This window comes from Siphateles boraxobius, unplaced genomic scaffold (genome assembly GCF_051911475.1).
Source record: "Siphateles boraxobius isolate OS27281-9 unplaced genomic scaffold, OSU_SipBor_1 73, whole genome shotgun sequence".
Classification (NCBI taxonomy): domain Eukaryota; kingdom Metazoa; phylum Chordata; class Actinopteri; order Cypriniformes; family Leuciscidae; genus Siphateles; species Siphateles boraxobius.
The window spans coordinates 1708205-1724671 of NW_027509201.1; the positions used below are offsets into that span (position 1 = coordinate 1708205).

General features: G+C 36.2%; 1 protein-coding gene across 4 annotated transcripts in view; it reads right to left on the reverse strand.

Moving 5' to 3' along the window:
• Positions 1–16467, reverse strand: part of mymx (myomixer) — a 54901-nt gene that overhangs the window by 13609 nt on the left and 24825 nt on the right. For all 4 annotated transcript variants that reach the window (XM_077217497.1, XM_077217499.1, XM_077217496.1 and 1 more), the window contains exons 12-21: positions 11809–11915; positions 11621–11702; positions 10104–10253; positions 9087–9236; positions 7102–7358; positions 6253–6373; positions 4612–4806; positions 4313–4465; positions 1039–1256; positions 116–299 (exon numbers count right to left, since the gene is read on the reverse strand). In XM_077217497.1, coding sequence (XP_077073612.1) covers positions 116–299; positions 1039–1256; positions 4313–4465; positions 4612–4806; positions 6253–6373; positions 7102–7358; positions 9087–9236; positions 10104–10253; positions 11621–11702; positions 11809–11915 — 1617 coding nt within the window. The remainder of the gene's footprint in view (positions 1–115; positions 300–1038; positions 1257–4312; positions 4466–4611; positions 4807–6252; positions 6374–7101; positions 7359–9086; positions 9237–10103; positions 10254–11620; positions 11703–11808; positions 11916–16467) is intronic.

Genomic DNA, 16467 nt, shown 5'->3' on the forward strand with positions numbered 1-16467 from the left:
CTGATCATTCAAGCATGAAATCCTATTCTAGTAGAGCCTAAAAATGGTATAAAACAACCTCTTTAAAGAAACTTTCGTTCTGATATCTCTTTTATTTATATAAATCATACTCTACCATTTTGTTAAGGTGATGCTCATCGCCAAAGAGTTTTTCTCCATCCACGGTGAGCCGATCAAACTCCTCAAACTTCTGCTCTATCTGCCGATCCAGAACCTCGACTAGAGGCTCCTGGTTCTCTCGGCTCTGACGCAGAGCACTTTCTGAGAAAATGCAGGAGCGGGTGTCTTCTGTCCAAGAGCTGTGGGAGAGAAGATGAACAGCAGAGGGATGAACACAAGAGCTTCAGGCCAATACACACAGCTCAAGATGATGCTTACCAGACCTTTCTCCAAATGCAAGAAGGGAACACAATGTGAACAGGCATTTCCCATTAATAAATAAAACATTTTAATAAAACAAGCTCTGTAAATAAACTTAGAGAACATTCCTGGTGAATCACACAAAAACATGTCCAGGTCACAAAATCAAAATAAAGAAATAAATTATGTGTTGCGTTTATTTTTAGGATTTTTTTTTTAAAACTAAAATGATGCATACATATTAAATACTATGGCTGTCACGCCATTTAAAAAAAAAATCGAATTTCATGATGCGCTGATTAATTAATCACAAATTAATCACTCCTTAATTTGGGCTGAGAAACTACAGGCCAAAAATAATTTAAAGTCCTTATTGTGTTAGATGAGAAAGCATTGAATAGACATTACAAAAAGTAGCTTTATAAAGAAATATTTGGGTTCAAAATAGAATTTATTACATATAAACTTAAGACTGCAATGTGGCCATAGCATTTTATTTTATTTTTCATAAGTTGCATCTGAAGTGGCATTTAGATGCATTTACACAGACAGCTTGATGGTCTTCATGCATGCTGATTCTGGGCTGAATTATGACCTGAACATGTGAGGTAAATCTTTAGTTTTAACAGAATGTGAGATAAAAGAAGGCCTTATTTAATAGTTGCATTGTTTCCTTACATCATAGCCAGGTAGTTCCTGAAGAAATGGCGCAGGTACCCAAACTGCAGGAGTCTCTCCTTGTTTTCAGACACACTCTTGCCGAGCTCTTCCCAGGAATGCAGACTGGTCTGAATCTCAGATCCTACAGCGTTCATCCTTTCTGGACAAACATCTGACAAACGGCGCGCCAGACTCTTCATGGCCTCGACCTCCTCCTTTAAGACCCTGTATTCAGCCTGGAGACAGAAAAGACACCCGTGTGTGAGTTCAGAATGGTATTCAACCTGTGCTATTTTGGCAGTATAAACCCTAAAAGAAACCATATGCTTTACATATGCAATGCTGGCATCCCCGACAGTGTTTCTGAATGTAATTAAAAGTGTTAAAGGCTTAATAAGAATCAAGCCGTTCAGTGTTTCAGATCTGCGGCTGCAAAACAGAGATTGTCAGATGCCTTATGCATGAGCGTCAAACTATTTTAGTATGAGCCATTAGGTCATTTCTTGCGCTTTGGGGTTTCCAGACAGATGTGTGTGTTTGTGCTATGCACACTATTGAGGTTGCATTGAAAAGCACCTCACAATGCACAATCCTGCAGTCACAAATGAATCCACTGACACATACAAATACACATCATAAATGCCAAAAAACTTTCACACAACCTGTGTGGATAATGAAGTCATGTGTGGGCTTACTGACTTTCTTAAAGGGATAGTTCACCCCAAAATGAAAAATCTGTCAGTAATTACTCTCCCTCATGTTGTTCAACCCCGTAAGACCTTCGTTCATCTTCGGAACAGGAATTAAGATATTTTTAATTAAATCTGAGAGCTGGATCACTCCTCCATAGGCTTCTAAGGGATTGACACTTGCCGGCCCCGAAAAGTTATTAAAGACATCGTTAAAATAGTCCAAGTGACTACAGTGGCTCAATCTTATGGCGCTTTTCCATTACCAGTACCAGCTCGACTCGCCTCGGCTCGCCTCGACTCGGCTCGCTTTTCGTTCCGTTTTCCATTGCAGAAAGTATCGCCACAAATAGTACCCGGTCGTCATAGCGACGCCTTTCGTTCCTCGTTGCCCCATCAAGCTCTCGCTGGATCCTCTCTTCGGCAACCAAACAAAGGAATGTCTGCACCTCCTCGTTTGACCACGGCGTATTCTTCCGAGTTGCCATAATAATAGTAGTAAGTTTAGTAACTATCTCTGGCTAAACTATTTAAAAAAGGCGGGGTTATTCTGGATACTCCATCTGGCGCGTGCAATGATGACGCAGTGAATAGTGACGATTCTCTCTGACCAATCAGCAGTCGGCATTGTTTTCACGTCACATTTTAGTATCGCCTTAGCTCGCTTAGAACCTCGCCGGAGGTGGTACGAAAAAAAGTACCCGAAAGCAGGTACAGGTACAACTTTTACACAGTGGAAAACCAAACAAAGGCGAGTCGAGTCGAGTCGAGCCGAGCCAAGGCGAGCTGGTACTGTGTAGTGGAAAAGCGACATAAAGTTTATCAAGCGACGAGAATACTTTTTGTGCGCAAAAAAAACGAAAATAACGACTTTATTTCAACTATTCATTTCCTTCTCTGTGGGCCTCGAGTCAGTTCACTAGTGTAACAGCGCAGCGCTTCTGTGTTGTACGTCACACGCATCACACACATGACCAGCGTCGGCCAATAGTGAGCCTACGTGTGACGTAGCTCTACGCAATCACACTACGTTAACTGACTCGAGGCCCACAGAGAAGGAAATGAAAAGTTGAAATAAAGTCGTTATTTTTGATTGTTTTTGCGCACAAAAAGTATTCTCGTCGCTTGATAAACTTAAAATTGAGCCACTGTAGTCACTTGGACTATTTTAACGATATCTTTAATAACTTTTTGGGGAACAAGTTTCAATCCCTTAGAAGCCTATGGAGGAGTGATCCAGCTCTCAGATTTAATCAAAAATATCTTAATTCGTGTTCCGAAGATGAACGAAGGTCTTACGGGGTTGAACAACATGAGGGAGAGTAAAAACTGACAGAATTTTCATTTTTGGGTGAACTATCCCTTTAACATCTATTGAATGAAACAAGGGTCTGTCTGAGCCTCAGTGCATGTCAAACTTTAACCACAACAGGAAACAGACTCTAGAAACAATGTGCTAAAACAAAAGGGAGAAAGCCATTTCTATCAGATCAACACACTGCGAGGTCATCGAGTCCCGGCAAACAAGATGCTTCCTGTTCTCAAAAGCGCGTTCACTAGTAAATGAATTGTTTTGCAAAAACACTTGGTTGCTGGAATGACTTTTGTCAAAAAATAAACAGCCCCACAAAAAGGTCAATCTCATGAAGACATATTCAACTCACATTTCACCACAAATATATGCATGAATAAAACAGCTCTATTTTTAAGACCATTTTTTCATTGTGATGTAATTATTTTTATAATAATATCATTTATATTTGTGTATGATGATACTAAACTATATTATTTTCCTACAACTCTATGCAAGTTTCACGTTTCATATCACCCAATCTTTGGTCTCACATAATAAAATTTATACTCAATTCCATTGTGATAATAATAATAAAAATAATAAATCTAAAAGATATTTGTGATTATTTTCATGACAATTAAGTAAAAAAAAAAATTGCCGCTTAAAAGAATTCTTTATTTAACGTCCCCCTGTGGTGAAAATCAAGCTTTTAATGTTGTTCATATGTCTATGTGGTGTTTTTAATATGCTTTAAGACAAACCATGTGTAAATTCATAAGTCGACAGCATTGCTGAGTATTTTCTCATTAAAACTGCAGTGAACCAAAGACAGTCTCAAAAACACGGTTTGAGATCGCTGGTGTTTCTGACGTCACAAACGACCTTGTAACCAATCAGATCAATGTGTGATCGTCAACGAGTGGATCTCTGAGCTGAGTGAGTGAGTGGAGGCGGGGCTCATTTGCATATTCATTATTTTAAGGCATGAAGAAAAAAAATTCAAGGAAAAAACGCTTAAATATGTTATTTTGCTGATTAAAGATGAGTTTTAAGGGATAAAATAATTGACTCCAGGGGACTTTAAATTAAAAAAAATGTAATTAAACTTTATAGTATTATTTTGCATTAAGTAAAAATTATAATTTATGGCAGAATTAGTTTTTTTTTTTTTTTTTTGCATTACAGCAAAAAAGAATATGAGGGGAAAATGTGCTTAACTGTCATTAGGCATGTTCTTGACAGGTTTTGTGAGATTCACTCTAAACATGTTTCTCTGTAAGTCCATTAGCGATGTTCAGAGTCGCCGTACCTCCAGCTGGTCCTGGTACTCCTGCAGGACATCCAGACCACTTCGATCCGGCTCACACCTCACAGCCATCTCACTCTCCATCTCTAGTACATCAATGGCCAGTTCAGCACAGCGCTGCACACACTGCTCCACGCGCACACACACCATGGCATGCTGGGAAACGAGGAAGAGATGAATAGTACAGGGAAGATGAATGCTTATATGCCAAATCTTTCTCAAAATGCTTCCTTGCCACGTGTCTGCCTTGACACGAACACTGAAAAAAGAATCTAATATAATTGATTTCTGATTCTACACACCCTGGTGAGCAGTTCCTGGATGCTCTGGTCATGTGACTGCGAACGGCCCCGCTCTCGCGCTGTATCATTGAGCATCTCCACAGCTTCTCTGAGTTCCTTTACAGGGTTTCCGATGGCTTCCATCAGGGGCTCATCATGTTCGTTCCCCTGTAAACCCAGAAGAGACGGTGCAGAGTCCAGTTCACTGCACAGGGGCTGCAGGAAAACAGCACAATAAAGAATAAGACTCGGAAATCAAACCAAAAAAATAGACTAACATTATTAACAAGTCTCACATTATTATGCAACTCACTGGAATACTCGATTCTGATTGGTCGACCATGCCATTCTGATCATATACTTATATTTATAATAATAATATAAGTATAATTTAGTAAAATTAATTATTGTTATTATTATTGCATTTAAAAAAATTATAAGTAAAATATAATAAAAATGTAATAATAGTTTTATTTGATAATTTTATAAACATTAAACTAATTAGTTGTAATAAAACAAAAAGGCTGGACTATCATACGTCTGACATTATGCAGCTCTCTGGAATACTCGATTCTGATTGGTCGATCATGCCATTCCGATAAAATATTTGCGTATGAAGATTTTTTTAAGTTATATTTTGGGCATTTTTGCCATTACTGGCTAGGACAGTCAAGGGACTGTTTTCCTGCATATCTATGCTAGTTTAATGTCTTAACTCCACAGTCTCCATCTCATATAATAAAATCATTTCAACTTAAATATCTCGTCCATATTCATTTCCAAGTTCATTTCACCTTTTTACTTATTTTGAATGTAATATTGAAAAATCTGGCTATGAGTTGAAACTCTAAAACTGTATTTAAAAAATTTAAGAAATTCATATTAAAACTTGATTGATTATATTCCAACATTCGACATTAACATGTTGCAAAACTAGCAACATGATACTATAATAATCATAACAATCCACAGCACACACAAATACTGGGGATAATAACCTTTATTTTTATTAGAATAACTATTTTTATTGATGATTTTAGTTATCGAATGAATACTTATAATATTTATTCTAAACGTATGTTTTAATAAGTATAAGTAACTACGTATAATTTTAATAATAACAGTAATAATTTTCATTCAATTACATAAAATTTAATAATTATATAATTTTTATAATAATTTTTATAAGTAAAATATAATATACATTTCATAATAGTGAAAAATAGTTATTTTATAAATATCCATTTTGTAATCATATTATAGCAAGCAACTGTTTACTATAAACATAATATATAAATATAAATATATAATTAATGCTTAATTTTGTAGCTTTAGCTATTATTGGTTTTAGAACAGAACCGAAAAGAACAGGAATACATTTACAACAGAAATGATCATGACACTTTAAATGGAGAGAAACAAATACAGTTCTTATAACATTTTAAGAGTGTGGATCATGGATTATCGTCCCATGCTGGATTCAAACCGCCAACCTTTCTGGCTATCACTAGAACTGAACTAAGTTCAAATGCGACGGCAAAGGTCATGGGTTCAGTTCACAGGGAATGCGTCAGCTGATCAAATGTACACCTTGCATTATAAGTCGCTTTGGATAAAAGCATCTGCCAATTGCAATTGTAAATGAACTGGAGAAACTCGAACCTGTCCCACGGTGCTGTAGTGACTTTCCTCAAGCTCCACCTTCTCCAGGAACTCGGTGAGCATCCGCGTGTCCTTCAGCTCCGAGCTCTGTTGGGTCAGTGCCATTTGCACACTGCTGAACCTGAAAGAAATACTGATGCTCATGCATGTTTTCCATATATAACTTGTATGAAAGTGAAAGAAAAGACTTGCATTGCTGCTTTAACTAATAATAATAATAATAATGTTTAATTTATATAGTGCCTTATAGCTCAAGGACACTTCACAATAACAGTAAAGAACAAACAGTACAAACATAATAAATGGACAATAGGCATTTGCCCAGTACAAGAAATAAGAGATTGCAGTTGCATATCCCATTCCGACAGAAACAATAACAGAATATAAAAAAGTTCGTTGAGTTAAACACAACAGTTAACAGTTGAGGCGCTACAGCGATCTGTCACTACACATTTAAAGCGTCAAAATGCCATTTGTTGTTTAAAATTTTCATGATAAAATGGACAGAATGGACATCATTATCAGAAGAGTTAAAGGCCATTGCACACTGAGTCCGAAATTCGCATCCGAAATTTTCGCACATTAAAAAAAAATATTCAACCTCACGTCATGTCAATCACGCTTGCACACTGTCTACGAAACTTTCGTCAATCATAAAAAAAAATCGGATCGGGTTCGATTTTCTGCGTTTTTCGCATCCGTAGCAAGCAGTTTGAATGGTGTTTGAATGGTGTTTTGAAAATTCAGAGCCACCGAATCACGAATACGAAAAAACGCTTACGAAAATTTTGGACTCAGTGTCCAATGGCCTTAAGCAACATCTGTGCGTCCTGAACCGACAGCACATACTTCTTCTCCACGTCCTGCAGTCGAGCTGGAAGCAGCCGAGTGTGAAGATGTGTCTGTTTGCTCAGATGCTCTGCTTCACATCTGAGGTTCTGCAGCTCCAGTCCTCGGGCCTCCAGCTCCTGCTCCAGCTGACAGCTCTCCTGCTCTGCCACGCTCACAGACTCGGGGTCTCCGGCCAGAGACGCTTGTGTGATGGACAACTCCACCGCCTCTAACCAGGCCTCCAGACTGGCCAACGCCTGCAGCATCCGCACCACCTGACCAACACAACCAGACAACCACACTTGTAGAGCGCTTCTCACAATACACATCATTTCAAAGCAGCTTTACAGAAAATGCATGAATTCACATTACAATTACCAATTAAACACAAAGCTGCTATGTGCTTTTTTTTTAAATACAGTAAATATTCGTTGCAATGCTCATGAGGCAGAGCACACTTACGTCTTATAATTTGAAATTTGCTGTATTGCTTTGTGGGATACAATATTCCACACAGGTTGCTCTGGTTTTATACTGCACAATGTAGGGATAGACTACAAACTGCTTACATTTGCCAAAATATGGTTATTTTGCATTTTAAATATTTGTGTGTGTGTGTGTGTGTGTGTGTGTGTGTGTGTGTGTGTGTGTGTGTGTGTGTGTGTGTGTGTGTGTGTGTGTGTGTGTGTGTGTGTGTGTGTGTGTGTGTGTGTGTGTGTGTGTGTGTGTGGAATATCTTTTGAGAGTCAGATAAAAAAGGATACAAATATGATCTTTGTGTTTTCAATATAATTTTGATTTTTGTTATTTTATAAAAAAGAATGTTATACCCCTTTTATACTTCTGTTTTAATTATTTTTTGTGTAAGATATCTTATCTTTTGACAGTCCAATGAAAAAGTCCTAGTGTTTTTAATTTAATTATGTTATTACTTACTTTATTTTTTGCCCCTTTCATGTTACTTTCTTTATTAACAATTTATTTGTGTTTGTGTGTGTAGATTATCTTATGGCACGCCAATAAAATAATGAGTCCAAAATAATAAAATCCATACAAATATGTCCTAGTGTTTTTTATTTTTAATTTTATTGAATGAAATTTTTGATTTGATAAAATGTTCGCCCCCCTCTTTTTCAGTACACTTTTGCATGTATAAATATTTGCCTGACATTGTATGTTATTTGTGTTATATGTAAACACGTTTTGCATTGTGACATTATTTTCAAGACAATTAAGCTAATTTTTCTCCACAAAAAATCTTATTACTGTAAATGCATCTAGACATTTTATTTTTGAGTTTTTAGTAATTTCCATTACATTATCATAACTGTAATAAAGTAAATATTACAATATCAACTGTGACAATAATAGCAATACAATTGTTTTTTATTTCGATTTTTTAAGTTTATCAGCATAAATTAAATATATCATTTAAATAAATAAATAAATAAATACACAAATATATATATAGAGAAAGATTAAATGTTTTTAAAAATCTTGATGGCATTAAAAATAGGCTTAATTTTCTTTATGCAGAACCAAATATAAAATATATTAGATATACAATTTTTAGAAACAGTATGCAAAATGCAATGATCAATGTTTCAAACAGTAGTGTTACATTTTTGTCACATGACCTTATGTTGCGCAGTTAATTCATCTTGTACATTTATAGAGTGTTTTTGCTTTTACATTTCAGTTTTGTGAACACTGTAACTTTTGACAGTGCAATCAAGAAAAAAAAAGAGTAATCATGATTGATCATATTTCCTTCATCACACTGCAAATGGATTCTCAGTGTTGTTGCAGGCATTGCATTATGGGATACAGTACTCCAGATGCATCCTGCGCATTTCGGCAAATGTAGTATTTTTTCTGGGCATTTCTTGCATGCTAAGCAAAATAAATGGCATATTGTGCTCAGAATACATAGTGCATACTACTTTCATTCAAAAACAGAAGGCATGTCATTGCAAACATTCAAAGACAGTAGATATGTGTACCCTGTAGTTGAGTTCCTCTGAGACCTTCAGGACCAGTCCGTTCCTCTCATGTCTTCTCCTCAGCTCGTCCCACAGGACCTCCAGCTGACTCAGAAACTCCTGGATCTTGACGCTGCCCGGATGCTGAGCCCTCACCAGACTGTGACCCTCCTGGATGGAAACAAACACTCGTGCTAATAAGACAACTGAGCATTTTCTGTGAGCGCTCCGTCATCTCCATGAACTGCATACATGCAGACAAAAATCTCCCAGGATTCTTCCCATGTGTTGCAGCAGGAGTATTAAAGGGATAGTTCACCCAAAAATGAAAATTCTGTCAGTATTAACTCTCCCTCATGTTGTTCAACCCCATAAGACCTTCGTTCATCTTCGGAACACGAATTAAGATATTTTTGATTAAATCTGAGAGCTGGATATTCATTTTTGGGTGAACTATCCCTTTAACTCCAGCCCTCCGGGAGGCGCTACAGGATCCCAGAATCCAGAAAGAACAAATATAAAAACTCGTTTGTTCCACTGTCAATATCTCTGCTGAATCAACACAGGAGAGTAAAGAAGTGATAGTTCCCCCCCACTTTCACTTTCATTTATATCTTTATGGCTATTGAAGACCACTCTTGCAGGGCGGAGCCCCCATCATATTAATTCAGTATCTATTTATGTTTTTTATTGATGACTTTGTTTTTAGCTTTTTTAGGTTGTGTGTTGCAATTGTTGGAGCTTGTATTGCAAGACAAATTTCCGTGTACACGGACAATAAAGTGCTATCTATCTATCTATCTATCTATCTATCTATCTATCTATCTATCTATCTATCTATCTATCTATCTATCTATCTATCTATCTATCTATCTATCTATCTATCTCCTCATGTTATAGTCAATCTAGCCCTATGAAAAAGTAGATACCGATGCCGATAATCGGTTGGCCGATAAAAGCTATTATTTTCACTATTGGCCAACAACCCATGACCAGCACTGACACACACACACACACACACTCTGCCGCTGCGCTCACCTTCTTCACCAGCTCTATTCTGGCTCTGTTGGACAGGATCTCTTGTTCCAGTGAAGCCTGGCGTCTCTTGGCTGCGTCAAAACCGTTCGGTCCGACCAAACTGCACATTTGAGTGGCCATCGCAACACTGTCTTTGAGCCAGGAGAGAGTCTGTGGAAAACAGAGAGAATATGAGCACACAACACTGATATATACAGTCTCCCTCACATAAAGTGAACAGAAGACACAACTTTATTGATTCAATGATTCCAATAGTTTGACATTAGCATGTTGCTAAGCTAACAACACAATACTCTAATAATCATAAGACACAGCACAAACAAATATGTGTGTAATAACCTATATTTACAACTAGAACAAATATTTTTAAATGTACTTTAAGATATTCTAATAACTAATTCTAATTATATTTCTTCTAAACTAAATTTATTCTAATGAATAATCATTATAATAACAATAATAATATTAAACTTAATATTTTTCTTATTGATTTTCATTATGATTAATGACTTCATTATTACAATTGCTAATATTTATTTTTTTCATATTCATCAGTAAAATAAAAATGTGATATTATTAGATTTAATTATATATATATATATATATATATATATATATATATATATATATATATATAAATTAATATGAATATCATTTCTATAAATATAATTCAAATATAATTTATATTTATGAACTAAATAATTTATTTATTTAAGTCTTATTTCTAAGTGCTATTTCTACTTTATTTATTTATCAGTATAATGGAAATTTTATAATATTGTTACTTTAAAATAATTGTTATATGTATGTATAAAATTAACTTTAAAAAGTCTGATTTCTAATTAATATGAATAAAAATAATAATATTAAATTAATTATTTTAATAATAGTAACTTGTATCATTATTAATAAAAATAATTATATTGATTTTATTACACATCAGTATAATATTTTTTTATAATATATAAAACATTCATATTATTTTACAGTCTGATTTATAATTAATATTATTAGTTAATTAATATGGATGAATTTCATGCTTTATTCATACAAGAGCACACCTATGCTTATGCCTAACTGGTTTCAGCTCACTAGCTTTTGGATCAGGACCGAGGTGTCACATTCCATGGAAAAATAGGAAGACATATTTCCAACAGAAAGAGAGAATAAATCCATATTTAGACCTGGCTGACCTCTGAACCGCGGCTACTTGTGCCAGACTGGGTTCAGAACCCGCTGACTGGGTCTTCAAGCCAGAACAATTCCTGGAAGCCACATACACTTGCGGAGACCGACACCGGTGTCAAACAAACACACAATCCTCAAACAATTAGCAAAAACCCATCCATCAACCTTTCATGCGTTTATTTAGGTGGAATCTAAAGTCTCAGTTAAACCGCAGTAAAAGGAGGTTTGCTGATGTCGGCTGGAAGAGCTTCCCTGTTCTGTCCGATTGGACACAGTTGCTGTTTTCGAAGCATAAACGATTGTGTAATGGTACAGTAATAAATGGGCACCTTGTCTGCAGAAACGGTGAACTTCTGGAGTTGCGTGTGGAGCGGTGGGTGGCCGATGGACTCGGGCCTCGATGCGTTCCCGCTGTAAAGTCAAACACAGGACCTCTATTTAACATGCCTCTCTAATTTGCATGAGTGCAAAAATGTTCCGAAGAGAAAACCCGAGACAAGGCTGTGCTAAATGTCACCTTTCAGTGGCTGTCTGGAGTTTGAGCTTGATATCGCTGGCACAGGCCCGTGCTGGGATCTCGATGCCGTCTGAAGGCTTCCCGGAGCGCTCGTCGTCTCTCAAACCCTGTGAAGTCAAGTCAGCTTGATTTATATTAGTGCTTTAAAGCCTGAACTGTCACAGTTTTTCCCCCCCGCATAGACATGAAAATGCACTATTCAAACATAAATGGTAGTAATTCAAGAATGCTTTGGAATATAGACCTACAGTTGTGCTTGTTTAAAGAAGACACTTTAAAATTTTAGATTTTAAAATTGTAGAAGTTTTGTATTGTTGTGAAGTGAAATAGAAGAACATAAGAGTTATAGAAGTTTATGTAAATGTGAAATGTAAAAATATTTTTAATATTTTATATAAAATACATATTTTACTAAATGTTTTACTCTAAAAGTGCAAGAAAATCAAAAGCAAACAAGTTGTGTTGTAAATTTTAGGTTGATATCTCAAAAAATTAGCTTTCAGTAAGATTTTGTTTGGGTGCAGTGCCAAACTTTTCCACTAGATGAAATCCAAGCTCCATTTCCGCGTCCATTTCCATATCTGATTTGACAAACAGTGATCCAAACATTATATTTCCATAATTTTCATTCAATTTATGAAGTAAACATCCTATTTAGAAGTAGTATGTGCAGTTTGCCAGTATATGAATTGAATTCAACCTCTAACAAACACATAAAAGATATGAGGAAAGAACACGTATGTGCATTATAGCTCGCCACCGCATCACAAATGGAGAATCTATCATTTTTTTCTTTATATATATTTTTTAAACATTTTCTCGACTCTTGGCATGAAAACACAGGAGGTTACTTCCAATCTTTTACGATTTTTCATGTTCATCGCTATTTAAAAATAAAGGTCAGCCTTATTAGTGTGAAAATATTCTTGATGCAAATTAATATATTACTGCTCCTCTGCGATTTATTTGGAAAATTAGTCACAAGAGTTCATAAGCTTTCAAGTGATAGTTTGACAATATTACTTTAGGTTTATACTAAGATAATATTGTTTTAAAGGGACATTGTGTGGGAATTTCACCCATCTAGCGGAGAAATTGTATTTTGCATTCAAACGAATTGTGCTCTCCAGCGCCTCGCTTTTTCAAATGCGTGTTGCATCTACGGTAGCTGTTATGTACCAAAAAGCTATGACAGGATGTCTTCTAATAGCACTTCATCGAGTTTTACATTTTTGTAATCTCCGGTCACGTTTCCTTTTACGTTCAATTTTGGACTTTTTTGGCGACGAGGATTTCTTCTCCTGTGACTGGGCATATGTATGGTCCGCCATTAAAAATAGCAGTGCAATGCAGCCTTTTAAACTTGCCGGGGTAGTGACGCTGGCTCTGAACGAAAACGCGTTGTTGAAACGCGTTGGCCTAGTACTTTTTGACCTTCTCTGCTATTATAGTTTTTCAAGATGGTGGAACTACATGGAAGCTTCCGTGGACCTACCCGTCACGCGTTATTTTTTTTCCCAGGATGGTAGGGGAAGTTACCGCCTTTTTCGCCTCTGATTGGCTAGAAGGGCTCTCCTCTGATTGGTTCCCTCTTCACATCTGCACTAAAACCTACCCTTCGTTTTTCAAATAACCAATTGGTGGAGAGCTCTTCTAGCCAATCAGAGGCGAAAAAGGCAGTACCTTCCCCTACCATCCTGGGAAAAATTTTCGCACCGTCACATGTATATAAAGATAATAAATTCTTCGTTTACGAGGATAAGTCAGATAATTGGCAGAGGTATTTGTACACCATTGAGGACATATTTATGAATAAAAATATTGATTTTAGATAATAAAATACCTAAAAAACTACACATTGTCCCTTTAAATATATCATGGCAAACGTCCCACAGGTGGCAATACAGACTGTTTTAAAGCAGCTTCACAGTAATAGACAGGAAAATAACAACAGGAAAGCAATGATGCAAACTTTTTCAAACTTTTTTAGAATTCCAAAATTCTAATTTCAAATTCTGCTGTAAAGCAAGTCAATGCTCTTATTTCACGCAGCCGCTATTTTGAAATCGAAAGCGAGGCTCCAGTGGGAAGAAAACCGGTAGTGTCGCCTTTAATCACAGGAGATCGCGAATGCCATGGCGTATTGTTGTGTTTAATGTAGAAATTAGTAATTCTAAAACTGTACATACATGTCTTTCATACTTTAGACTATATACAGTGAAATTAATTTATAAATAAAATATTTTTTTATATATAATTCAGAAAGTAAATAAAGAAGCAGGAACGAATTATATACACAACCTGTATTGGATATTAACATCCAATAGTGTAAATCGCGGCAGCAGCTTCAGGTTGGTAGTCCAAGGCATTGTTGTTTATCTTTACTTCCGGGGTTCTTCCCACCGGAGCCTCACTTTCGATTTCAAAATGGCGGCTGCGTGAAATCAGCGTACAGTTCAATAACTGTGCAAAGTTCATCAATTAAGAAAATTCAGATCTACAGAAGACAATAGTGTCATTATTCAGCTCAAGTCAGTTCAGTGTTGATGTTGCAAAATTTGTCAATTATGAAACGAATTAGATAAAGCAGTTTAAACAACTTTTATACCCAACTAAGCAAGCCAAGAACCCAAACTCCCTGTGAAGGAAAACACAAGGTGCATGTTCATCTAGCACACACTGATGTGTTACAGCTGATCATTGTGTGATTGTGTAAAACACACGGTGGTCCGTCGTGATATCGAGGCGTCACTGAACTGCGTGGTTGGCGGGATAACCTGAGTTTGAATATCAGCGTGCGGTTGGAGGTGCGGACAGTGTGGATTTAATCCCAGAAAGAAAGGGAATACTTTTTTTCCTGGAAAGTTACAGTAAGCAGCTGTTAAACAGGCTCCAGCATCACAGGAGGAAGCCAAGTCGGGAAAATAATTATTCTCTCACTCGCCATCATGTCTTCAGTAGAAGGTCACAATCCGGTGCTTTTTCATCCCCCGTTTTAGACCCGCCCAAAAAATCCGGAAAATAGCAATGGTGAAAAACTGTTTAACGGTCTAACTCCACAATTCAGTACTTCACAGTTCACAGTCTTTGTAATATGTTTTAGCAATACATATCTAACATTTATAATGTGTTTAGATTTTTTTTTACATTAGCTTTTTACATTAGGACTTTAACATTAGCAATGAACAACACGATAGCCTACTCTAATAATCATAACATCACATGATGCTGAAAATTCAGCTTTGCATCACAGGAATAAATTACATTTAGCAATATATTCAAATAGAAAACAGTTAATTTAAAGTGTAACTGGATGAAAAAGTTTGTAGATAAAGTCTTGAGAAAGCCTAGCCAGAAAGTTTGAAGTAGTTTTAAAAGTTTGAAGTTTCAAGGATTTCAGTTTGAAATAGTTTTAAATTTTAGTTTCGTAGTTTTAAAAGATAGATGGATAGATAGATAGATAGATAGATAGATAGATAGATAGATAGATAGATAGATAGATAGATAGATAGATAGATAGATAGATAGATAGATAGATAGATAGATAGATAGATAGAGACTTATTTCAAAAACATTAAAAAGTCTTACCGACCCCAAACTTTTGAACACTAGCAAAAGTTTACCTAAAAATGTAAATTTTGTCATTTCATTGCAAACCAGTTTTACTATTTCTTTCTTTCATGAAACACAAAATGAGAATGAATCTTGATCTTGTTCTTTACAATGAAGGTGAATGGGGACAGATGACAAAAAGCACCATAAATTAGCCTAAACTTTCTAAACTCATTCATACTGTATGTCCACATATTCCAATTTGACACTTAACAATTAAGTTATATATGCAAAAACTAATGAAATTTGGCTTAACTGACATAAAGCCTGATGCGCCTTTAAGTGGCTTATTTGAATGCAAATGAGATCAAGACTTTCAGTGTATAATAATTTCAATTTCAACCTGTTTCAATGATTTCAATTTCAATGGCTTAATATGACTTAGTATAAGATAGTGCATGAGTTGTGTGGACTACTTTCACTGCTTTTTTTGGTCATTTTTTGAGACTGATGTCTCATTTTGTGTTGTGCAAGAAGTTGACTGGGGATGGAAACCCAAAGCCCCGGATTCAATCCAGTAGGATTTTCTAATGCAAACAGAAGACAAATATTTTCTTAAAATCTTAATTTTCTTTAAAGATTAAATGAGTTTTAATGCACGGCACCCCATAGGCCCGTTTTTGCTTCATGGCAGCGTATGAATCCGTGCCGGGCTTTCTCTGATTATGAGCTCAGGATGAATGAGTCAGAGTTTGGGAGAGAGAAACACACGATGCCTGAGAGAAAGAAAGAAACAGTCGCCTGAGAAAGTGCCATTTGCAGAGCACAGCAAATTTACAAGCCTTTACTAGCATTTATAAACACGCCACTCAAAAAGTGGAAGGCTCGAGTTTAATCGCACAACGGCACGTTATCATGCTATTGGCGCGCGTGAAGCGTTTGAGTAACACGCGTGGTGTAATTACATACTGTATAACCATTACAGACGTCTCCTCACTTCAGATCAATCCAGGCTTTTGTATAAACTCCAGCACCTTTCCTCCATGACGAAACGCAAGGAATTGTGCATTACGTCACAGACCGCTATTGAATGGCTTTCCTTTCGTT